This window comes from Leptinotarsa decemlineata, unplaced genomic scaffold (genome assembly GCF_025532065.1).
Source record: "Leptinotarsa decemlineata unplaced genomic scaffold, Ldec_3_MD MMD2_tig00026314_RagTag_RagTag, whole genome shotgun sequence".
Lineage (NCBI taxonomy): Eukaryota > Metazoa > Arthropoda > Insecta > Coleoptera > Chrysomelidae > Leptinotarsa > Leptinotarsa decemlineata.
In genome coordinates, this window is record NW_027412684.1 from 14,731,061 (window position 1) to 14,757,206 (window position 26,146).

The window sequence follows — 26,146 nt, forward strand, 5'->3', positions numbered from 1 at the left end:
GACCTCAATCAGTTCAAGATACCTAAATTACAGTTAAACAAAAAGTTACCAACTAGTTTGAAACAACTTCCTCTAGGACTATTCAAGAGAAAATGCAAAGTGCTATTATTAAAATATTGTTTTTATTCCATCAATTAATTTCCCAAAGCTCTTTGGAACGACAACTCCATCTGCTATTGAGGTTCAGTGTGATTTTTAACAATTTTTTACAATTGTATAGTAAATACTCTTATTTTTTTTATAAACTTGTAACATAGGTATTGTAACTATTTGTCGTGTAGGATGAGCCCATGGAGGTATATGTATATTCATGTATTTGTCATGTTCCCATTTACAGTGGTAGCATTGGTCTTACTATTTAAATTCTACATTACTTCAATTCTTGTTCCGAAAGGTGGAATACTGACTTACTACAAATGTATTGTATGGATATGTAACGTGGAAATGAAGTTTTATTCGATTCTATTCTATTCTATATTTTATCCAATTTCATGACAGAAATAACGTCAACCTAGAATTTCAATATATTTCAATATTATTATAATATTATTTCAATGAAATTATGTTTTCCCTCTGTTTAACGCCTGAAATTGTACGACTTATTCAATGGTGATCCCATTCGTGATTCCATTTGTCTTTAAACTTTTTTCTTCAACGGCTTCCTTCGACTAACGAACTGAAACTCCCAATCAACATTTTCGCGATAAGCGTAGTACGTAAAACATTTCATTACTCTAGTTGCCATTGCTGTGATACTATGTTTTCGGTGGTGTTAGTGCTTTTCGTTATACTCCTCACTGTTTTGTATTCGTCTCTATGTCTGTACAGATATAATACGTATTTGAGTACTGTGCCTAAGCCTTCCTGTAAATTGAGCTGGATTCTAGGACACACCGTAGCCTTATTCAATCCCAGAGGTATGAAAATTAAGAATAATAGGAAAAGCGTGTCGAATAATTTCCCTGGTAGAAATACGAACTTCACTGATGTAGTTAATCTTATTCGAATATCAGAAATTCGAAAACAAGAATGAAACAAGATATTCGATTAACATGATGTTTTTGATACAGGTAACGATGGGTCTACGAACTATACAAGTCAGATGAAACAAACGGTCTTTCCTATTTTATTCTCTCACTAAGAATATTTACACAGTACACTATGGAACGCCGTTTTACTTTTTATTGTCACAAATATTCATTCCTCAATTTATTCAACTAACAATTTATTTGTTTGAATTTAATTGACTCCTGCATTTGTTCGACACATTAAAAATGATTGTTCGCAAAATTTGTTCTATTTTAAATGACACTTGATTTAAAATGTTACATGAATAAAATTGTTATTTGAATAAAAAAGAGTAATGAAATAACTTGAAGCTTTTATTGATTCCGAAGAAAAATATTCTTTCACAGTATTGGAAAATGGAACGCCAATCTATTATATATTATGCTGAAAAATAATCTATATACATATAGTTCAACTCAGCAATAAACCAACATTTTAATTCAACAATCAATGGAATGTATTATTCGAGTAAATTCAACAAACGTTTCAATTCCGCATATAATTTTGACCTTTCAATAAAATGTTAGTTATTTATATGAGTGTTGAATTACAATGAAACTTTAAATTCACTTTCTAAAAGTAAGTTTGGGAATAAAATTTCAATGAATATATTTGAATGACTGACAAAGTTTTTCCATGAAACATTGTTGGTAATAAAAATAGACTTTCGTTTGTCTGAAAATATAGCAAATTAACTTTCCATACTAAATATTTTTCAATGAATAATGAAGATTGTTATATTTCAATTTTATTGAAAGTGTTCAATATTTGCAACATTCACTTTAATGCATTCAATTTAAAATTTGGTTACAACTTTTGTGCAAAACATTCTCAAGCAAGTATCATTTTATTTCATCAGTCTTTTTAAAGAGCTAATTTCTGACAAAAAATTAAATTTTTTGATGATTTAAAAAGTTTCTTGTATTTGAAAGATACATTTAAAACGATTGTTGATAATTTTAATTCGGCGCTGGTATCGAGCGGATTTATCAAGAACTTCAATTGTTACATATGGCAACATGCTAGTTCATTTATAGTACGACAACACGCCGTTCAACCGTGGCGCCGAATAAAAATTATCAACAATCAATTTAATTCATGTATCACTGAAATTCAACAAACAAAATAATTCAGATCATTTCAAAGGAATATTATTAAAAAGTAAAACGGCGTGGTACGCCGTTTTACTTTCTATTGGTATTTTGTGAAAATGAATTGTTTTGACTGTTGCATTTAGGAGATACATGAATTAAATTGATTGTTGATGATTTTTATTCGTCGCTGCGGTTTAACGGATTATTACCGTACTATGACCAACGCCATACATATATACAGTTGAGTAATTCCATAAAAATACGCCCGACGACAGCACCGAATAAAAATTATCAACAATCAATTTAATTCATGTATCACTGAAATTCGACAAATAAAATAATTCAGCTCATTTCAAATGAATATTAATAAAAAGCAAAACGGCGTGCCACGCCGTTTTACTTCTTATTATTATTCCTTTGGAAAGAATTGAATTAATTTTTTTGTTGCATTTCAGTGATACATGAATTAAATTGTTTGTTGATAATTTTTATTCGGCGCTGACGTCGGGCGTATTTTTGCGGCGGCATGGCACGCCGTTTTACTTTCTATTGGTATTTTGTAAAAATGAATTGTTTTGATTGTTGCTTTTAGGTGATACATGAATTAAATTGATTGTTGATAATTTTTATTCGGCGCTGCGGTCGGACGGAATATTGTGTTACTATCACTAAACTATCATGTTGCCAGATTTAAAAATTCAGTTTCTGCAAGAATCCGTTCGACGCTAGCGCCGAATTAAAATTATCAACAATCGTTTTAATTCATGTAACTATAATTATCAACAAACCATTTTATTCATGTTTCACAGAAATTGTAGTAAATTATTCGATAGTTACAAAAAAAGTGTATATGACAAACATTTACTTCCAAAAATTTCAAACAATGAATCTATTTTATAACTGTTCGCAACTTTTCATCAAACAAATTATTTCATGTAACATTTTAAATCAAGTGTCATTTAAAATAGAACAAATTTTGGGAACAATCGTTTTTAATGTGTCGAACAAATGCATGAATTAATTAAATTCAAACAAATACATTGTTAGTTGAATAAATTGAGAAATGAATATTTGTGACAATAAAAAGTAAAACGGCGTTCCATAGTACACTGCTAGTTATATGCAAACTGACTTCTCGATAAGGTAATGGATCTTCCCTTTCATACTATTTACAGATATCGGAAAATATATTCAAAAAAACATCCCCTTTCCAATAGTAGGTACTCTCATGTATTTATTTTTTCACTGGTAGTTTTCTAATAATATCATTTCAAAATTACAGATTCATTAATAAGTTGTATATACTAGAAATCTGGTTCTACCTCTCTCAATAAAGTAAAATTGAAAAATTGAGAAGAAGATGTAGTGACAATATTTCAAACTTTGAGTAACTGATAGAATTTTTTCATTGTTTCACTTCTACAAAAATATCTTTCAATTTTAGTTAAAAAAATTCGAAAATAGAACACATGGCATCTACTTACTCAATATCTGAGATTTTGTTGTAAATGTTTCTAAACATCATAAAAATATGTTTAATAATGATAGTATTAATAATAATTAACGTCTATATCGTGTCCACTCATTATACTATTATAATATTTCAATCTAAATATAATTCAATATAAATGAAATTAAAAGGCGGAGTTCACTTTTCGTTCACTTCACAATTGATTCTGAAGTAAATATTATACTCACTTCAGGTGGTTTTTGAAATGTGAAATGCTTTCGTGTTTTATCTTCTGGAAGATTTCATTCATTAATAATAATAATAATGATCGTCTTTATTGTTTTCCAGCTGTAGTTACATACAAATATTTAAATAAATTACAGAGCTAGTTGCTGACATAACAAAAGGCGAAGTTCAACTCAGTTAACACAAGTGCTACTGAGTTGTTCTGGTGATTTAAAATGAGAATGATCGTTTGAAGGTTTCTATTCTAAAGGCTGTAGATGTCAAGGTACCTTTGAACCTCACATTCAATTTGTGGATGTCGGAACGAAAATAATTTGTCCGTGTAGATACCTACCACGAGGTTTTGTTCGTGATAATCATATGAAAGGGATTTGCACTATGTAGATGTCTCCTATTAGCTATATTCAAGCATTCGATGTCTCATAATTTATGTGAAATTCTCTGACGTCTACGGATTCCAAAAATTAGTCTCAAACATGAACTTTATACCTTTCGAATTTTGTTTTGATAATGGCTTGTTAGTCAAGGACCATGAAAGGAATCACCATAATTGAACAATGACAGCACCAATGTTTCTCAAAGAATAGCTTTCACATACGGTGTTAGAGTTTTTCGACTACCGTATATCGTTTTCAAAACAGAATATAGATACTCGTTGTAATAGACCATTGGTTGACAATCACGTTGAGGTTTTTGACGAGTAGCGACTCAGACACTTATTTGCAATACGTTTTTGATGTATCAAAGCAGTCAGTTTCAAGAATTGTTCCAGAAGTATGCAAGGTGATAGTGTTGCCTCGCTAGCCTAGGAACGAAAATAGCTCATGCTCGTCTACATCTAAACGGGACTGTTGGAAGACAGTGTGTGTCGCCTTTGTTTTGAAAATGATGAAACAGCAGAGCACATACTTTGTGCCTGCCCCGCTGGGGACTGAATCAGGTTTTTATAGTTCGGCAGAGCCGTACTCTTACCATCTAACCTGAAAGACCACTCGCCATACAAACTAATCAGCTTCGTTGAAAAGCTGGGTTTATTTGGTCGAGTGTGAATAGGTGTGAGCCACAATGATCCCTTGCGGGTTGCGGTAGAGGGTCGAATAGACCCACTCACTTTGGACCTAACCTAACCTTACATCTAGACGTATTGTATGCGAATTATCTTTGAAGTAGCGACAATTACGGATAGCTTTTGACTATTTGTCGTCTACATCAAACGTTCGGCTTGTTTTCACATGCCTCATTCGTTTTCGCGTTCAGATGTAAACACACCTTAAAGATATAGCTTCGCACGGGTAGCAGAACATATGTCTACATTTTTTCCGTGATAGTTTAGCATCATCTTGTAATTGATAATAATGACCTGTGATCAAACTCACGCAAACAAAAGTATACTCATAAATTGCATAATAAAACCTCATTACGATTTTTGCGGGACTCTCTTATATCTCTTGAATCAGAACAAATTAAATCAATTACAAAAATCACAAAATCGTGGAATGCGAATAATATTACTCTGCAATAGAATGACACCTATATATAATATTGTAATGAATCTGAAGCCGGCCCTGACCGATGTCCCAGTCAGCAAACGTATGACGCATCACGAAATACCGCGAAAGGTCCGGATGGGTCCCGAAATCCGCAGAGGGATCCGGAACGTTCGTTGACGATATAAAAACGTCGCTCTCCGTCCCGAAGGGTAGTCTGTACCAAGAAAGCGAATCGAGCGGTTAACAAACGGTGAAGATGAATTAAGCGTTAGTTACTGAGTGGTGTAAATAAATTAGTTGTGATAGTGAAGTATTGTTAAAATAAATTTGTTTAAGACAGTTAATTCTTTAATTCGTTACAATATTTTCATTTCTTCGATTGACGACTTGTTTATTTTGTGGAAATTCATGTTCACTGAGAATACACTACAAAAACACACTTTTGTCTATTTTCCACTATATTTCTTTATTGTTGACCGGCTTCGGCTATTTGACCATTTTCATGACTAAATGATTACATTTAAATCTGAGTAATTTATACCTATGTTGCTTATTCTATCATAAATGATTTGATATACCTGATACCCGGTACCTGCGTTTCATATACCTGTAAAATCCATGAACATAACAAAGCTTTCAATATAATGTAGGTTTTGGGATCTGGATTATAGGTTCAGGAGAGGACTATTATTTAAATCAAGTTTTTCGTTGAGGACAATAGAATTGGGATTTTTCTTTGAACTGTTTATTTCCATAGATTCCAACAGATTCATCATTTTCCCTTTTTCGCATGTGTGTAGGATCTTTAAATTATCTTTATCTATTTTATGTTTCGAATTTTGAAGATGTTCGTACATTAATGATTTTTTATCCGAAATGACATGTTCGTGGTACCTTGTATCAAAATTTCTCCCAGTTTGGCCTGTATATATGGCGAGGCATTCACCACATTCTATTCGATATATACTTTCTCTCATTTATTTAATGCCAAACCTAAATTAGAGAAAGGGAAGAGATCTGATATATATCGAATAGAATGTGGTGAATGCCCCGCCATATATACAGGCCAAACTGGGAGAACTTTTGATACAAGGTACAACGAACATGTCATTTCGGATAAAAAATCATTATTGTACGAACATCTTCAAAATTCGAAACATAAAATAGATAAAGATAATTTAAAGATCCTACACACATGCGAAAAAGGGAAAATGATGAATCTGTTGGAATCTATGGAAATAAACAGGTCAAACAAAAATCCCAATTCTATTGTCCTCAACGAACAACTTGATTTAAATAATAGTCCTCTCCTGAACCTATAATCCAGATCCCAAAACCTACATTATATTGAAAGCTTTGTTATGTTCATGGATTTTACAGGTATATGAAACGCAGGTACCGGGTATCAGGTATATCAAATCATTTATGATAGAATAAGCAACATAGGTATAAATTACTCAGATTTAAATGTAATCAGTTAGTTTTGAAAATGGTGTAATAGCCGAAACCGGTCAACAATAAAGAAATATAGTGGAAAATAGACAAAAGTGTGTTTTTGTAGTGTATCCTCGGTATATATAATATGCTCTGTAGTTTGAGGTGGCTTAATGTCTCTCAACGATTGTATTATCAAACTATGATATGTATATTTAAAATAATAAATAAATTGCAACCAACATACTTAATAAACCTTTTATTCACAAATAGTGAAGTACATCTTCGTGGTACTAGATCGAACACCAATTTTCACATTCCAAGGACAAATTCATGTAGCAGTATGAAGTCGTTATTTTTCAAAGGTCTGGACAGTTTCAATAAACTACCAAATAACATAAAAAAATCTCCTTCTCTCCGTCTATTTAAGAGGGACTTGGTAACATTCATAACGAAAAACTGAAGTAAACCTAATTTATATTTAAAATATAATAATAACTAAGACTTTGTTTTGAATGAATATATAAGTAAATGTGTAAACGTGTATCCTATACATATAGAATATGTGCGATATAGTTTTTTTCTTTTTTGTGATTTTCTGTTATTTGGTTATAATAGACTAATTTATTTTTATTTTCATGTATTATATTTAGATGATGTACATTAATTATATTTATATTAGGCTTCCCTATCTGGAAATAAAGTTCTTCTTCTTCTCAATTATATCGGTTACAATTTCAAAATAGGTAAGACAACACATAATAAAAGTGCAACCTTAACCTTCAAAGTGATCCACTATGTCAAAGATAACCATTCGCAATTGCAACTTTTCTTTATTGATTAAAGTTCCCGAAATCTATAGGAATGAGCTTCGTTCTATCGATTTTGATAAGGTTATCTGAATTCTATGGAATTTGACAATACCTGAACAGACCAGACAACGTTTTGAGGAAATGACAGCTGGTTAAAATTCGATAATCATCTGTCATAACTCAAAAGTATCTATCAAGATATTTATACTAATTTTTTCCACTGAATACCAATCTATTGTTTTGAATATCGCGAAAAATGCTATCACATTTTTAATTATCTCATTAACTGTTTCAGATATCCTTCAAGTAGGAGTTGACGCAGCAATTAAATATGGCGGAGTTATTAGAGTACTTATACCACCAAGTGTAACTATCGCCATTACTGATAACGAAGTAATACAGCAATTTTTCAAAGACTCAATAGTTAAGGCAGGTGATTATGCTTTTTTCAAACCATGGCTGGGGACCGGTTTGTTGACAAACAACGGTAAGCCGATATTTCATTCAATTAATTTCATTTACAGCCCCAAATAGGAATTCCTACATTAAATGATGAACTAATCAGAAAAAATATTATGTCATCTTTATCTTCATTCAGTCACATTACAGAGTATTATTCTATTTGTGGTAGGGCCAGGACAGGTCCTGGCATAATGTCACCATCATGCTAGGACAAACATCAGACTTCTTTGGGTACTTTATCTCGTTATTTTTCTAATAGGGACACATTCTACAGGGTACTCAAATGAGATGTAAATAAAACTCCGTTTCAGTGTCACTATTCCGGGTGCAAAGGCCGCAGTGCAATTGTGCGAAAGAGAATCTGTTCTTTAAAGGAGATGTTGCCCAGAACAGTATAAACATAACTTTTTTTCATTGCCTGAATCAACTATTGCAAAGAATCTAATATAAATTCGGAACAAAGTTTTGGATAGGTTGCAGAGAGATTTCACCAATTTTATGTTTCTCGCATATTTGTCATATTCTCCTAAAAATAATTTGAGTTATCTATGAATTGCCTTGCTTTTGTGCATCACATTCGCATAAAATATGACGATCTGTCTTGATCCCTTCATTACAATGTCTCTGATCTACAGCCAAATGGTAAGTAATAAATATAGCTGTTACTATTTCAAGTCGATCAACGCTGCGGTAGTTCTACAGTTTTTTTCTTAAACGTTTCCTTGATGAAGATTTTTTCATGTGAGTTCCCAGGACTATTTCCCCAATACTTTTTATGACTCCTATCAAATCATTTCCTGATATTATCCCGTACATGTTTTTGGATACCGTGAAACAGCTATGATTCCCGAGTATCCTAGCACCCAGTGATGGCTCGTGCATTGGAGAACAGGGAAGGCTAAATTATACGTATAAAACTGACTATTAAAAAAACAAAAACAAGGAAGAAAGGTTGTCTTTGAGTTATTTAATATAAATCATTTTTAATTTTTCATTTTTGAACACAAAATTTAATAAATCTGTAGGAAACTTGCAATTTTGAAACATTTGAGGGTCGCTGTACATTACGATTTATTCATTTTTCAGTTGAATAACATTGAAAAATAGATACTGAGCTATTAAGTAGTTATAAAGTAGTCAAATCAAAGTAGTTTAATTTAAGTGAATATTCAAATCTAACTTTGATTTGCATTAGCAAGGTGTCCAATATTTCATTTGTTTATAATTTTGTCTCAAAGCGGGTAAGTCTGAATTGGTTTTTCTTTTTTTCGGCGCCGGCGGATCGAGAGTTAAATCAATTGATTCGAAAATATTATTAAAAAAATGTATCGTTATTTCTAAAATTCATCAACATTTCATGTTCATTCTCAGACCTAATGTTCCTTGGGAATCTGTTGCAAACTTTTCATTTCAAGTAGGGACAGGTGTGGTGGAGCATGAAATGACAATGGATTATCACCAAAAAACACTTCAATTTAATTTTTATTTCTAGGAGGATCAATTCCGATATGGGAATTATATCCGAAACTTCACCCCCCAACTACCCCCCTATTTTTCTCAATGGCAAGCTCTTTTGTCCTCTATTAATTTAAGAAACAACGAAATATTCGCTGTCGTTCATTTTAATGAGGAAATCAACAGTGGAAACAAAATCAAACGGAGTAATTCTTTAAAATGACCTCCACCTAGTTGCTGAGCACAAGAAACACGCACAGCGAGGAGAAACCAGCAAATCCGGAATAGCAGAGCATGTTTGGGCTCATCAACATAATATCAAGTGGGCTCAAGCTGAAATCATTCACAAAGAGGAACATTGATGTAAGAGAAAATTCAAAGAAGCCGCGTATATGTTGTCCAACAACGCATTTAGTCCAGCTAGCGTAAAGATACGTAACATATGGAAACCTCTAATCGAACGTAAAACGACCAACTCCTGCCAAACGGTCATCTCCCGCTAAAAACCAATGAAGCGGAGAGAGAAAAGAGGGGAAAGATGAAAGCACTCGAATGGCCTATAAATAGTCGGATCTCGGAGGAATAAGTCCAGTTATCACCCGAAGACGATTGTGGATACTAACAATCGAAACGTCGTGACATAACTTGGTTTGAAATCTTTTAATTTTTATTTTTATTTTCCATTTTTTGTCGATAATAATTTTTAATTTTCAGCTTTTATTAATATTTCAATTTTAATTTTTTTGGTTGTTGTTTGGTTTTATGTTATTTCTTTGTAATTTCAGTTTTTTGTTCAAATAAAATTGTGATTTTCGGTTGATCTTTTTAATATTTTTTCAGGAATTTCAAATCAATTTATATTATATTAGACAATGGAAGTCCGAACTGATGAAATAGGAATGAAAGACCTTACGAATGATGTATCACTCGACCCCCAATGCCATTGAAAAAAATAGGGGGGGTAGTTGCTGACCGCAGGAGGGTGAAGTTTCGGGTATGATTTCCATATCAGAATTAGTCCCCCTAGAAATAAAAATTGACATGTCCTTTGAAATTTTCGAATACACGTCCGTTTCTGACTTACAGGTGGGGTCAAATTTTCGTTGGAACGCCCTGTATATTAGTTTATGAGTATTGATACCAATATTGAATCAATCAATCGATACTGAAATATTTACTGAAAATATTTCTTTCATAAATTGAAAGGGTTATTTTTTCAGGAGTGATTGATTTTTGGAAAAGAAAGTTTATGGCTTTCTATTACTCCATCTCGATACAAAAAAAGTGATAATCTTCCAAAAAAAGGTAGGAAGAGTTCCTTTTTTGAAATTGATTGCTTCCTTTCTTTCTTCGGAAGATTCTCACAGTTTCAAGATGGAGTAGTAGAAAGCCAAAAACATTTTTTCCAAAAAATTTCTTTCATATTGTGATGAAGCAAAAAGTAATCAACATTTTCTTCTAGGTCAAAGTTGGAAATCGCGTAGAAAACTTTTGTCTCAATGTTTCGGAAGTTTAGGTCTCATGAAGGATTTCATCAAGGTTTTCGAAACAAGTGGACGACATTTCATGAACGAACTTGAGAGTAAGATAGATGATGAAAACCTGGATATTATTCCCATAATGAAGAAATATACGTTGAATGTTCTGTGTGGTGAGTAAAATTCATCATCGTAGTGAGAAGTTGAAACTGAGGGAGTTGAAACTGTTTGTGGTTTTCTTCCTGACGATTCGTCAGGAGAGAGTCCAATTTTGGGGTGCAACTCCCACCTTAGAAGCAGTAGTATACAGTTAGGTTAAAATGTTCGTAGGCTGACAGAATTTTTTATAAAATTTAGCTTCATAATTCAATATAGTTGCCTTTCAGGGCGATATAACAATCATAGTAGTCATACAATTTTTCGATATCATTTTTATAGTACGGGTTGCTTTAGCCTCAAAACGCAGGTCTCAGTTTTGACGATCACCTCATCATCGGAGCTATTTTTTTTTTCAAGTGAGCATTTTCATGAGGTCTGAAAACGGCTGGAGGCCGTATCTGGAAAATACAGCAATTCGACGCCCAATTCATTACAATTTTGTCATCGTTTTCATTGATGTGTTGGTGTCAAAATTGCTGTCAAAATTTACCACTTTCCCTTCGGTACTAGGTATACAACGCAGCACTTACTGATATAGCGGAGTTTCTTTCTCAAGTAACCCAAACACCTCAATTTTATCCAATTATATAACTCACCCATGAAAATATCTTCCAACTGTGTAAGACCTTAAAATCACAGCACACCAACGTTACTTTCGAACACATACTGGCGCGTATGCGAACACTGTTCTAATACCTATGTTCAAATAAAACAGTTTTTTTTTTCAAACTAAAATCAATGAAATACTTCTTTAAAAGAAATGCTGTCCATTCTATGCAAAATTCCTGTAATCTTCAGTCGAATATAATATAGTTTTGTATATAGATTCAAAAAACTCTTGTAATAAACGAATTGAGTTATTTGAAAAAATACAGTTTTGAATTCAAAGAAACAATGAGATCAAGTTGATATTGCTCTCCATTTGAACAGTTTATTTTTCTCTTCTTGATTCAAAATAGTTCATCATCGGAATAATATAATCAAACGGATGGTGTCGTTGAAAGACCAAGAAATTTGATTTCTTCGTTAATAAAAAAGTGTGATTCTCTTGTGGAACATGGCGCTTTTGGCATGAAGTAATAGTTTCTCCAATAGAGATAAAAATTTCAAAGCAACCTATGATCTCCTTTAAAAGAAATACACTTTTTGAAAGTACACCTGTAAATATACCTAACTATTTTTAAAAGTTATAGAACCTCAACCTACTTAGGCCAACCCACTGCAAATATTTCAGATTATCTGCACAGCAAAGATGTAAATACTGCTTTCAAAACCAAGAACAACTTAGGCATGCACTTTAAGAATAACAGAGAGAAAAGTTCAGTTTCAGAAAAATCAGGAGTGTAAAATTATTGTGTGGGTCATGTCCGATGTTTTATATAGGTTAAACAGGAAGAGCGTTCAAAGCCCGCATAAAGGAACACAAATATAGTTTCCAGAATAGGAAAATAAATTCCACATATGCCACTCATTCAATCTCAGAGGGACATGAGTTCTACTATGAATACAAGCCCCTCCATTTGCAGAAGAAAGGTTTGAAACTTAACATGTTGGAGGGTATGGAAATGAACAAATTTAAAAACTCCCACCATCTTATGAACGATCAAACTGAATTGAATAATTTGCCATTATTGAATATGTTCATTTGCAGGTGAAAATAGGGTATATTTACAGGTATACTTTCAAAAAATGTATTGATATAGTTGGTGAATTCATACCTGACCTTTTTAGATAGATTCATTCGTTAGGCAGACGAGTAGGTGATAGGTTAGAGTATAAAATAGTTTAGAAGTAAATTTCAGTTTATGCTTGAGGAAGCTATTATATAGCGAAACACGTGTCGCGGTTTTTGTAAAACCCTTTAGAGTGAAAATCATACAATGAACTGTATTACTCGTAATTAGTTTTTAAATACGGATTTTTATCAAGTATCGGCCAATACTATTCAATTATTGAACCAGAACATTATACACACCTCAGCCACAGTAAACTTACACAGTAATCCCACTTCGGGTGATTTTCGATTTGAATTTTCTACACGCAGACCCAAGAGTTGCAGTCTCAAGTCTGCACAAACGACGAGTTCAAGACAGGCACGCAACCCTTCCATAATTGTCGAATTTGGGTGAAAGCTTGAGAAAAATAAGGAGTCTTCTTTGTCCTAATACCAAAAATTCTGACTGCAACCCAACTAAAGCTTTTCCAGATACACTATAGGCTACATAGTTTAATTTTTTTCTTCTGTACTTATCAGTCAGGCCAGGAGGAAAAACGTTCTTCATCGGTAACAACCTCTTTGAGGCGTACACTGTTTGCACCGTTTTCAGAGCTTATTTCACCTCGTTTAAACTTAGCAAACCACTTCTCAACGGCAAAAAACAATGCTTCATTAACACACAAAATTCCTTCTTCAAACTAACAAAACTTTCTTGACTCAAAATGTTCTGTTCCACAAACTGATAGTCCGACAGCTGTGAAATTTCTACACATGTCTTTTGAAGCTTAGGGTTAACTGAAAATCATACGAATTCGATACTAGCAGCGCCACCTATGTGTTAGCCTACGAACTTGTAAGCCCGCCTAATAGACGTAGGTAAATGGCGACCACTAGAGCTGCCGAGATACCAGGAAGAAATTGCAGTAGACAACAGCCACAAACAGTCTCGAAAGATTTCTATAGAAACTCTTGAAATAAGCAAGCCTCAACCCTACTGAACATTTAGAGATACTGTATTGTTTTCTTTTCAGAAACAGCTATGGGCGTGTCTCTTTCCTCAAGAGGAACCCAAGGCGATTTGTACATACGAAACATCCAAAATATATGTAAAGTGATGATAAACAGATTCAAACTACCTTACGAGCGAATCCACTGGATTTTTTATTTCACAAATGATTATAGAACCCAGCAACGATCCATTAAAATGGTGAACTCCTTTTTTGATGATATTTTTGAGGAGAAACTAAGAAGGGTGGATGATGAAATGAAAATTGATGGCAAACGTGCTCTGTTAGACGTTCTGATACAGTTCCATAAAAGTTCCATTTTGACGAAGGAAAATATTCGAGATGAAGTCAACACGTTCATGTTTGGGGTGAGAGAATGTGTGATGGTTTCAAGTGAAGCTAGCTGATATTACATGATGAATCATTATAAAATCACCATTGATTGTGAACAAGATTTCGATTCATGCTTGTGATTGAACTTTTCAGTAGCAACTTTACCTCAAGATTAAGTTGAAAAACGCCTGTCAACTGGGCAGATATACAGTTTAGATCCCCCAAGAGTAGTTAGTCTGTTAGCATGTCACTCTTTACAAATTGAGCTCAAAGAACAGAATGAACATATTTTAGAATATTCTGAAGTGGGTAGGATTAGATAATTTAGGAAGTACTTTCTACATCAATAGCATTTCACAAATGTTGTTCATGACGAAGAATTTCAAGAAAAAGGTTTTAACGATGAACGAAAACGAGAATGTTTCTTACTTACTCATCAAACTCAAGCACCTGTTCATGCAGCTGCAGTTTCGTAAGAATCCACTAGATACTCGTTAGGATAACAAGAGGATTGCTCCGAATTTTTGGGGTTCTTGTTGAATACTCTTCGTAAGCAAAAAATAGCAGAATCAATAATCCGGACCGCTCTGGATTGAATGAGTCCGTACAGTATATCTCGTCTTGTGTTTGTGGATAATTTGCTGGAAGAATCCTCACTTGTTTACTTTGTAGCAAATGTTCAACGTGTGAACTTCTGAAACTTCAACTAGCGTTTCCTATTATGACTAATAACCAGTCCGTGCAAAACTTTTTGTTAAATCACCTGAGAATGGAAATTTTAACAGATGATGATCGACTGTATTGACAAACATGCGTCAAACTAACTAACTGTTATAAGAAAATAAGTATAGCTGAGGCACCAGTCAATCTAATAATAACACTGATGATCTTCAAACATGACTCAACCTCTGACAAAAAAACACCAAATTCTCACGAAGGTTCGAAATAAATTAACACTTCAATCTAGCAGATCACTATTATAATCTTCATGCTGTCATTGTTCACTGTGGTTCTGGCCTTAAGTCTGGTCATTATTACGCCTTGGTCAAAGACGACTGGTTTAAGTTTGACGATACTCGTGTCACTGGCGTGTTCTGGCGATGTATTGAATTTATTGAAGCCTCTGGAGACACCCTACATTTTGTTTTATGAAAGAGAGGACATTGGCAGATCAAGATCTTCAGATGATGTAGTGCTGCAAGTTTTTCCGGGTTTTCCTGCAGCTGAAAAAGCAAATGCGCAACTGGAATCAATGAAGTCACCCCGGAGCGTCAATTAATTTTTGTTGTTGTTTTATAATTTCCAAATTAATCAATTGGAAATATAAATAATTACATTTGAATGACACTATTTCAAGTAATTTTGTGTGTAACGATAGCTAGTTGAGAAGAAATCATTTTGATGACTTTGACTGTAACTGCAGTAGCATTTTGTAAAATGTCACATTTTCTGAAGAATCATGCTATTCAGAAATGTTATTGCGGAAAGAATCAGTAATGACCTGTCGGGGTATAATTTTCTTACTTTTTGTATGAATCAATCTACTTTGTGTGAAAAAAACTCCGTTGTTGATTTCCAAAGCGACCTCCGAAGCGAATGATGTTTTTGAATGGATGAAATGAGAAAACCAGGGCCTTGGAATACAGTGTGTCAATTTGAAAACTTCCCACCCTCAATATCTCCCTTCCAGTACATAATATGAAAAAATGGTCAGACAGGTCAACTTTATTTGCAAGGGGGACACTCTGAATGAATATTTTCAACCCTCGGGGTTCAACCCCCTAGGAGGGGTGGATGTTACCCTCAGAATTTCAAATGGAAAGGGGGGTCAAGTGGCACATCATTTTGAAGGGCATTCAATTCTCTTGCCAATGATACCTTTTTCATTAGTTTTTGATGAGCAGTTTTTGAACAATAACGTTCCAAACGAACGGTGATTAGAAGTGAATAAGAATAAATGATTAAAACTCGCCCGCACTAGATGTTTGGTATTCAGGTTGGTATTCAAAACAAATGATTGTAATGGACTATTGGAAAAGGTGAGCATCGTACTAGGTAGCATCGTTCCAACCCTTGAGTAATATTCGAATTCGTGGATGTGAGAGGAATGTAGAACTACTTAGTTAACGAAATACGCATCGAGTGCAAACAAAAAATACTAAATTGCAAAAAACAAATTTCAACCATCTTGTTACGCTTTATCTGATAATATGTTCAAAATGTTGTCCATTCTGCTCTAAACAGTAATACAGTCTGTTTTCGAACTCCTCTCGAACATTTTGGAAAACTTCACCACTAATTGACCGGCATGCTGCTGTAATTCGTCCTTTGAGGTCATCCATATCAGTGGGCTGTGTTTTATAAACGACAGATTTGAGATATCCCCAAAGAAAAAAATCTAATGGAGTCAAATCCGGTGATCTCGGTGGCCACTCAATTGATCCCCTTCTGCCAATCCATCTCTCCCGGAATCGCTCGTTCAACCATTGTCGGACGGGGCGAAAATAATGAGGTGGCGCACCGTCCTGTTGGAAATGTAACAAATCTTCCTGCAACAGTAAATTACCGTGTGCATCAATTTGAGTTTCGAGCTCGTGAGTTATAAGTGGATCGATAGGTGCTTGAAGCATATCTAGGTACAGATCACCATTCAAGTTTTCTTCAAAAAATAAAGGTCCGATAATGGCATTTCCAAGAATACCAGCCCAAACATTAACTTTTTGTGGGTGTTGTGTATGTCCTTCTCGAAAATTGTGAGGGTTTTCGTCACTCCAATAGCGACAATTTTGCCTATTAACATTGCCATTCAGGAAAAATGAACATTCATCACTGAAACAGATATTGAACAGAAGATTAGGTAAAGCATTGATTCGAAGAGTCATGATTTCACAGAATTCTATTCTTCTGTCATAATCATCCTCATGGAGCTCGTGGAGAATCTGCATTTTATATGGATGAAATTTGTGCATTTTCAGTGCTTTCCTTACAGTCTCGTGTGACATTCCCGTCTGTTCTGCTACTGATCGTAAGGAGCTAGTCGGCTCTGCAGCAAATGTTCCCAACACCTCAATTTGAGCATCCTCATTCAGTACTCTGGGGTTATTCCTTTTTTTATTCCTCACCGAACCAGTTTCGGAAAACTTTGTCACCAAATCAAGCACATACCGGTGACTTATATTAAGATTTGGATTTCTTTCATTAAAAAGAGATGCCGCCCTTCGTGCGCACTTGCCCACCTCTCCATAAATAAAAATTATTTCAATTCGGTCTTGGATAGTGTAAACCATTCTTAAAATTTATACACTTTCTAAGGTATCGCTGATCAGCTCAACAAATGAAACTGAAATGATAGTACTACCAAATGGCTTGAATGCGATGAACACCTTTTTTGCTCAAAAAACGATACTTTTTATAGCAGAAGTAACAAAAAAGGGATAAGAGTTTTAAATCCGATAATAAACCCAAATGAAAGTCACCGAAATCAGATAACTAATTAATGTAAATTTTTTGAGGCTTGTCTAATTTTACCCCTGATGGAAAGTTGAAAAGCTGACCCGTCATCACAAGTTTTACTTATAAGAGAGTCAATAAATTGTATTTCTTTGCATACTAACTTGATAACCAGGCATTTTAGTATAGGCCAATTCTAATTACTTCTATTAGTTTAGAACTACATTTTCGGATACTGCTGATCGGAAAATAATAAATGAGGGCACCGTCGGCAAGCGAATTGAATGCCCTTCAAAATGATGTGCCACTTGACCCCCCTTTCCATTTGAAATTCTGAGGGTAACATCCACCCCTCCTAGGGGGTTGAACCCCGAGGGTTGAAAATATTCATTCAGAGTGTCCCCCTTGCAAATAAAGTTGACCTGTCTGACCATTTTTTCATATTATGTACTGGAAGGGAGATATTGAGGGTGGGAAGTTTTCAAATTGACACACTGTATATAAAAATATTGCTAAGAGGGCTCTTCACTTTCCATTTATTAAAATTTATTTTTGCACCCTAACTGAAAGCCAAATTTTCGATCCGACCCTGCATTATTTTTAAATTCTTCTACAAATTGCACTTTTCCAACAGAAACCTTTGATTTCCTTACTGATGTTTACTCTTGGGATTTGGAATATCAGTGAAAATCCTTGATTTTATGAGTATTTCATTAACTTACGTCAATTGTATTCAATAACGAACTGAATATTTCCTCACTGTTGTTAGGAAAATGCTGGAAAATATTTTGAAATTTGTTTCCGGTAACCAACTATCGCTATCTTATGAACGACAACCCTCAGAAATCATGCCTTCATTACAACTACTGAGAAAAATGCTCTTTTGTTTTCAATTCATATTTCTTTATTTTTCCAATATCAACATATATTCTTCGGGAGTGCTAACTTGTTTATATTTACACTTTAGGGTTACGATACTACAGCCATCGCATTGTCTTTCGCCCTGTATGCATTAGCGTATCATCCAGATATTCAGGTGAAAATAGTTGATTTTATTGTTAGTGTATTTCCTATATATTTTAGTTTGTAGGAAAAAATAATAGAGGAACAAATAGAAATATTCGGAAGTTTAAATAGTGGCATTGAAACGACATATGGGCATCTGCAACAAATGAAGTATTTAGAATTGGTTATTCTCGAAACTTTGCGGTTATATCCTCCTATTCCTTATTGTGGAAGAAAAGTAATTGAGGAAACTGATATAGGTATGTTCTACACATCAGCAATGACTCTTTTTGTGAATAAACTAACAATATAACTGTTATAATATGGCGCAGTCAGTAGGATATGAGCAATACTTGTCAATAGCGAAAGCAATCTATTGCTGGTGTTCCCCAGGATCTATATTGTCTCCAACCCTCTTTTTATTATTTATCAACGACTTATTGGAAAACAACAAGAATCCAAAATATTGCTTTGCTGACGACAGCACACTTGTCTTATCATTCCATTTGGATTCCAGGACATCGGCTACGGAGGAACATCTTCACCGGCAGCAGGAGGTTGCATATCGTCGCTGCCGTGGAAAAATATTCTATGTGTTAAAATGTGAATTTTACAGGAGACCAAAAAAACATAATATTTTGAAGGGAAGACAAACGGCACTTCTTCACTTAATTTTATTATTATAGACAAATATGCCTCTATATATTTAAGAAAAGAAATAAAACAAAGGTTTGTGATTTTCAAACTACATGATTATTTCAGGTTTCAGTGAACACATGAGAGCTTTTGCAGTTTTTTAACATGACTCACATAAGCGATTTCAGCCCATCTGACTGCAAAAGAATATCAACTTAACATAAACAAATAAACTAAAAACTAGGTACAATGTTACAGAACATCAATAATATTATCTTTAATATTTAATTTTTGGTTTTAACTTTTCTATCAGATTGAAATGGAATATTATCGTAGAAACTACGATCTTTCTCGATGACACGCCTTAAATCTTGGAGGCATCTAGCCACTCAGAGCAATAGCTAATACTCTATTTCTATTTTGATAATTACATCCATCAGCTATGCTTATAACCACCCGGAATGTATCAGTTTGAAATGTAATAAAATCTATAACACAACTAGTAAACTCATTAGATGTTACGCCACCATTTGACACATGCGATAGGTATAACGTCACATCTTTATTATTAAGAACAAAAATAGTGAAGTTATGAAGCTGTAAGGTCCATGGTTAGTACTAAGTGATTCTCATCAGATTTATCCTTGGCCGCATTTTTAGCATCCCCAGCTTCATTTTTCCTCTCAATGTGTTTCTGGTACACATCTGGAGAGATCATTTTCACTCCATATCCACAACAGATGTCGCATTGGTCTTTGCGAGGTTGGTGTATTTTAATATTTTGGTCTTTTAGAACATCTAAGAAGAAGGTTCTTGAAACACTCTTCACTGAGTTTTGCCTACACCACTTTCGAAACACGTTATGCATTTGAGAAAGAGATCTAAATGTGAATTCTACATATGTATTGCTCCCACAGTAATGGCTTGGAACAGTTGGAAGTAATTTTAGCCATTTGACAACATTTTCCTTCATCTCTTCATGTGTTTTTTTTTATTCCATCGGTTTTGCTGTTTACTGTTGCTCCTCGTTTCACTTGTCTCCTCAGTATCTGGAATTTCGTCACACTCACTACGTTTATACCATCTTTCAAATGTATCTGCTTCTAAATTTAGGGTGTTGATAAAACAGTTCACACACTTCTACTCTCTCCCTATTAGAGAGTAGGAATATATAGTAACTTTATGTTTTTCTGAATACTTGTTTTGCACCAAATACTTGTGCTCACCAAACCCGTTGCCAACGCTTTCTTCTCAGACCAAGTGGAAAATCTCCAAAAATTTTTGAAAAGTACATTTCTTTCGTCATCAGTCATCACATTACACATAAGAGTTCTACAAGTCTTTTTAATTGTATTTATATGGGCACAACACTGCTTAACTGACCTTGATGATTTTTCGCAATTCTGGTCGATTTTCACATTTTCGAGCTTTGAATATCCCACATAGAATTGACCCAAAACTCGCATCTTCTTAGCTTTTAGTATGTTTTTACTTATTCGAGAAACTGACTTGTCCGGTGTGCTGGATGAATGCTCTTCTGAAATGCTTGAAGACCTTCTATTGCTCTTCCTATTTTCCTTATTGGTTTCCAAAATCTCTTTTTTCTTATTGGAGTTTTCTTCTTGTGAAAAATAACTTTCAGCTTCCATGGATTCACTTTCTATCAAGTGCAGTTCTTGAACATCTCAAGTATACATTTCCACTGGTACCTTCCCAACTTCTTTCTCTTCGTTTCTATTATTTTGTATTGAGTTTAATTCTTGCTTGCTCTTTCCATCCTCCTCTAGTATGTTCACTACTTCAATTTCCTTTTCCGTAGGACATATTGGCAGCAAAGTGGAAAGGAACAGTTTACTTTTGTCATACTGAAGCTGTTCATGTTCTACATTAGGATATGTGAATAGTCACATCTCCTAATGTTATTTGCTGGTGTTTCCATATCGTTTGGTTTTTTTCGAGCTGCAAATCCATGATCAGATATCACGGCCTAAAATACCCCAATTTTCGAACACAATGACCAATTCGGTTTGACGATACTTAATGAACAACCATGATCTTCCGTAATTGATATTTCAGATCTTATTCAGTAAAACAATCAAACCAATTTGGATTCAGACAACGTACAGTTATTTAATAAATTCAGTCCATGTTGACTTACCTTATTTTTATTAGTCACTGATATAAAAAATGTTCAAAAATAGTTTTTAAACTTCTAGACGAACGTTGAACTGAAATCAACTATGTGCCACTTCGTCACATAAGCGCGGTTTTGTCGCGTTTAAGATTACAGCAAAACATTCTATGTGTCCAGCCAATGATGAACCAAGCACCTAGAATATTTTACCACGTGCAGTTTCCGCTTGAGGCTACATAGGAGACTTTTTATTATAAAAATTAGAAATCACGATTTGAACTGACACATACGAGATTTTGCTACAAGTTAGGTATCCTAAAATGCCGTCAGGTGTTACCAAAACATAGTTTTCATAAAAATGTACACATAGGAGGTTTTTTCACGGCAGCGACGGTATCGTAATGAAGATCTAGAAGTGATTTCGAATTGGGCTAAAAGTAACCAGGTTCAATTCAATACCACAAGAACCTCAGTAACTTTTGATGCTTTATAAAGCTCAGATCATACCTTCTTTGGAATATTGTTCTCATGTATGGAACTCTGCCCCCAGACATACTGTGAAGTTGCTGAATTCCATCCAGAAAGGAGCCATCCACCTGATTGGAGACGCGAACATGTATAGAACTCTGCCCCCAGACATACTTTGACAGACATACTTTGAAGTTGCTGAATTCCATCTAGAAAGGAGCCATCCACCTGATTGGAGACGCGAATATCACGTGCAACCTTGATAGCCTAGAACATCGAAGAAAAGTTGGAGATTTGCTTCTCTTCTATATATATTTTCACGGGAGGTGTTCAAATGACTTGGCACATTTGATTCTACCAAGAGCGGTACAATATCAGATTACGCGACGGACTGTGGCTGTTCATCGTTTTGAGGTTCAACTCAGTACACCTCGAACTTCACTGTTCAAGAACCCTTTCTTCTAGAGAACTGTGTTTATGTGGAATAAACTTCCTGAGAACATTTTTCCAAATGGATTTATTCTCCAGCGATTCAAATCCAATGTGAATCGCTACTTTCGCACAGTCACCGCTCTGAGAGCGCATTAAGGATTTTTGGGTAGTGCTTGTGTTTTGTCTTTAAAAAAAACAAAAAAAATATTTATATTTCAATGGTATTATGCTTATTGACCCATTTCAGGTAAAGGTATGGTTCTTCCGACGAATCTTTCACTTGTGATTTCAATATATGGATGTCATCATCTTCCCAAACATTTTCGAGAACCCGAAAAATTCATACCGGAAAGATTCGAAACCGATGAGATATTACCCTACAGTTTTTTGCCATTTGGGTTCGGCCCAAGGATTTGCATAGGTTTGTATTGAAGTTCCAAAATTATGTCATTATACCATTAGAAAACCGTATTCTCTATTTGAATTTATTGGGTGATATCATATTACTGGTATATCATTAGCTTTAATTTTACTGATCGATGTGAAAATACTAAAATATTTTTCACATATATTTAGTTGGCATACTTGAAGACTGGCTATAATCAAATCAAATTTCGGATATGCGGTTGGTTACTTCGTTCACAGGCAGATGGGGCGATGACAAACCTGTTGTTTGTTGTCCGCTTCAGCCTAGTTCGGGGGATGATACTCTGAATTCGAGTTTCAATTATCGGAAATCATCGATTTTATGTTGATGATAGACACTACCTTGCACTGACGAGTGGCCAAACAGCCCGAAACCGGTCAGCAAGTGTGTTCCAATGATTGAAAATCTATTGCGGCAATTGTATCGCCAACAGCATATGCAGGAATAACTTCAGTGAAGAATCCTGCACTGACACCTGTCGGACATAATCCAACGCCCTTCGTGGTATTAGCCCGGGGAGTAGTTGTTTTCTGATAGGTGTCAGTCCATTAACCGACAGGGAGTTGAGACTGACCTGAACAAATTGTTCCTTTCGATAATTTTTTTCTACTGATCATGTTGATATTCTGAAAAAATGTGAAAATACTAATATAGCTTTGATTTATATTTCGCAGGAAAGAAGTTTGCAATGCTCGAAATGAAGACCACCCTATCGAAGATCGTTAGCAATTTCAGAATATCACCATCTAAACAGGAATTCAAACCACAGTTAGTACCGGAAATAACTTTGGCGTCCTTGAATGGGTTGAGAATATCCTTGGAGAAACGGTAGCACTCCACCAACTACTCCATGTGAACTGAAGTAACATTGTGTTTGTTGATTCAAAATTAAAATTTTAAGGCAAATCTGTATTTGATTTCTGATTGTCTTTATGTCTTCATGACTATTACTGGAGTTTTTTCCCAACACCAAATCGTTATTTTAACACCTCGACAGGAGTTTACTTTGATCTTCCTTTTGAAGATGATCACTTGGTGATCGAAACACGTGTCGAGGTGTTAAAATAAAGGTTTGGTGTTGGGGAAAAACTCCAGTAATATTTATTACTACACCAAAGGTTCCAAACAGTGCATCACAAGTTCATTTCTTTTTGGCTATATATTTCCAAACCACATGATATAGTCATTTTCCCTCCCAAATAACAAAATCTAGAATCAATCTAGAAAAATTTAAATCAGTTCGGAAGTAAACAGATTCAGGATTGAATATTGCTGGAGTTATTTTTCCAACACCAAATCGTTATTTTTAACAACTCGATAAAGTTTAATCTTCCTCTTTTCGAAATATGGCACGACCAACCTGTCGAGGTGGATCTGAAGCTGTTGCTTCGCCACCTCACTCGAGAACGAATGCGCGTATATCTCAGTGTCATCTTCGTATATAGGTACCAGATTCGTTATCAGGAAAGTGATGCGTATGCACCACAAATATACAAATGTTGAATACTGTGAGGGTAAGGTTGATATTAATACTGAATCAGACCATGATAATTTTCTACTTGCAGTACCTTCAGATAATGAACCTTCTGTTAATACAACAATTTATGCTAGGGAAACGAGTGAGGTAAATATTGATAATTTTATAACCTTATTAAAGCAGGAAAACTGGGAAGTGGTTTACTTGGTAAACAATACTGATTCAAAATTTAACGCCTTTCTTGACACATTGATTTACAACTTTGAAGCCACGTGTCCCATTAAAAACAAAAAAATTAAAAAAACCATTGGAAATGAATGGGTAACAAATGAAATAAAAAAATCATCTCAAGATTTAAAACAATTACATTACCTAAGAAAACAATTTCCAACACTTGATCTTGAGTATAAATTTGCCAAAAAACAACATAAAAACCTCTTGTTAAGTACGAAAAGTCAATTTTACATCAATAAAATTCAAAATTCATCAAACAAAAGTAAGTCTACTTGGCAGATTATAAATGAGCTCAGTGGAAAAAGAAAACCCAAAAACACGTCGCAATAAAATTACATAATGAAATTATTGAAAAACCATCAATTTTATCAAATATATTTAATGATTATTTTGTAAACATACCAAAGGAAACAATAGGAAATATACAACACCTAAATCATCAAATTAAATATCCACAAAATAATTTTCAGAGAGTATGTTTGTTCAATATGTTTCTGAGATAGATGTCCTCAATGTTATAAAATATAAAATTAAAAATAAGCCCTCCTGTGGTTATCATGGAATTTCAGCTGTAATATTAAAAAAAATTGCAGAATACATAGTTAAACCTCTAACTCACGTGATTAATAAGTCTCTTGAGGACGGGATATTCCCAACAAAATTGAAAACTTCATTAGTGTCTCCTATTTTAAAGAAAGGTAATCCATCTGACATATCTAATTATAGACCAATCACTATTCCATCAGTAATATCAAAAGTAATTGAATATGTGGTTCTAAATCAACTAGTATCGTTTTTAGAGAGGAACAAAGTTATTATGGATAATCATCATGGTTTTCGTAGCCAATACTCTACTACAACAGCAATTATCTCCTTCTATGAAAAAGTATTAATAGCTATTGAGAAGGGTGAAAATCCAACAGGAATATTTTGTGATTTAAGTCGAGCTTTCGATTGTGTTTAACACGAAACTCTGCTTGATAAGTTATATCAATTTGGTATAAGAGGTATAATTCATGACTGGTTTAGCTCGTATCTGAAAGGACGGAAACAAATTGTAAAAATCTCTCATTGTGGTAAAACATCTCGGTCATCTCCTCAAAGAAATGACATTGGGTACCTCAAGGCTCCATTCTGGGGCCAATACTATTCGTCTTATATATTAATGAGTTACCTCTGATCTTAACTGATGCATTCACTACATTGTATGCAGATGACTCAACGCTACTTTTTACAGGAGAAAACTCTGAAATTCTGAAAACAAAAATTAACACCACAATGCTCAACTTTTCAGTCTGGTCTTCTGATATGTCTCTTCTTTTTAATACAAACAAAACAAATTGTGTAACTTTTCATACTCATGAAAACAAAAACGTACCGCCATTAAATATCAACATTAATAACACATGCATTTATAGTACTTAAAGTGTTAAATTTCTTGGAATTTTTTTGGACGAAGACTTATCATTTCGAACTCACTGTCTACAGCTTTCTAAGACACTGAACTCAAAATGTTACCAAATCAGAAATCTTAGATATACATTGAATTTGAATCATCTCCGTTCATTCTATTTTGCAGAAGTTCAATCAAGAATTAACTATGGTATTGCAGTCTGGGGTGGATCAGCATATGCACAAAATGTTTTTCTGGCTCAAAAGCGCATTATTAGATGTATTG

General features: G+C 34.2%; 1 protein-coding gene across 2 annotated transcripts; it reads left to right on the forward strand.

Moving 5' to 3' along the window:
• The first annotated feature begins 694 nt into the window (after positions 1-694).
• Positions 695-23,667, forward strand: LOC111511727 (probable cytochrome P450 4s3). Of its 2 annotated transcripts, XM_074181450.1 has the most exons (8): positions 704-917; positions 7,890-8,081; positions 10,974-11,162; positions 13,897-14,240; positions 18,623-18,691; positions 18,746-18,920; positions 22,578-22,751; positions 23,432-23,667. In XM_074181450.1, the coding sequence occupies exons 1-8, from the start codon at positions 758-760 to the stop codon at positions 23,587-23,589; spliced, it is 1,461 nt and encodes a 486-aa protein (XP_074037551.1). In that variant the 5' UTR covers positions 704-757; the 3' UTR covers positions 23,590-23,667. The 2 variants fall into 2 exon arrangements, with proteins under 2 accessions (XP_074037552.1, XP_074037551.1); XM_074181451.1 differs by lacking the exon at positions 22,578-22,751 and having other exon boundaries at positions 695-917.
• Positions 23,668-26,146: the final 2,479 nt, after the last annotated feature.

Bases quoted from the DNA above. Each gene is read 5' to 3' on its own strand.
- LOC111511727 (XM_074181450.1), top strand. From the start codon at position 758: ATGTTTTCGGTGGTGTTAGTGCTTTTCGTTATACTCCTCACTGTTTTG. The intron at 18,692-18,745 runs GTGAAAATAGTT...TTTAGTTTGTAG, and splicing joins CGTATCATCCAGATATTCAG to GAAAAAATAATAGAGGAACA. The intron at 18,921-22,577 runs GTATGTTCTACA...GACCCATTTCAG, and splicing joins AATTGAGGAAACTGATATAG to GTAAAGGTATGGTTCTTCCG.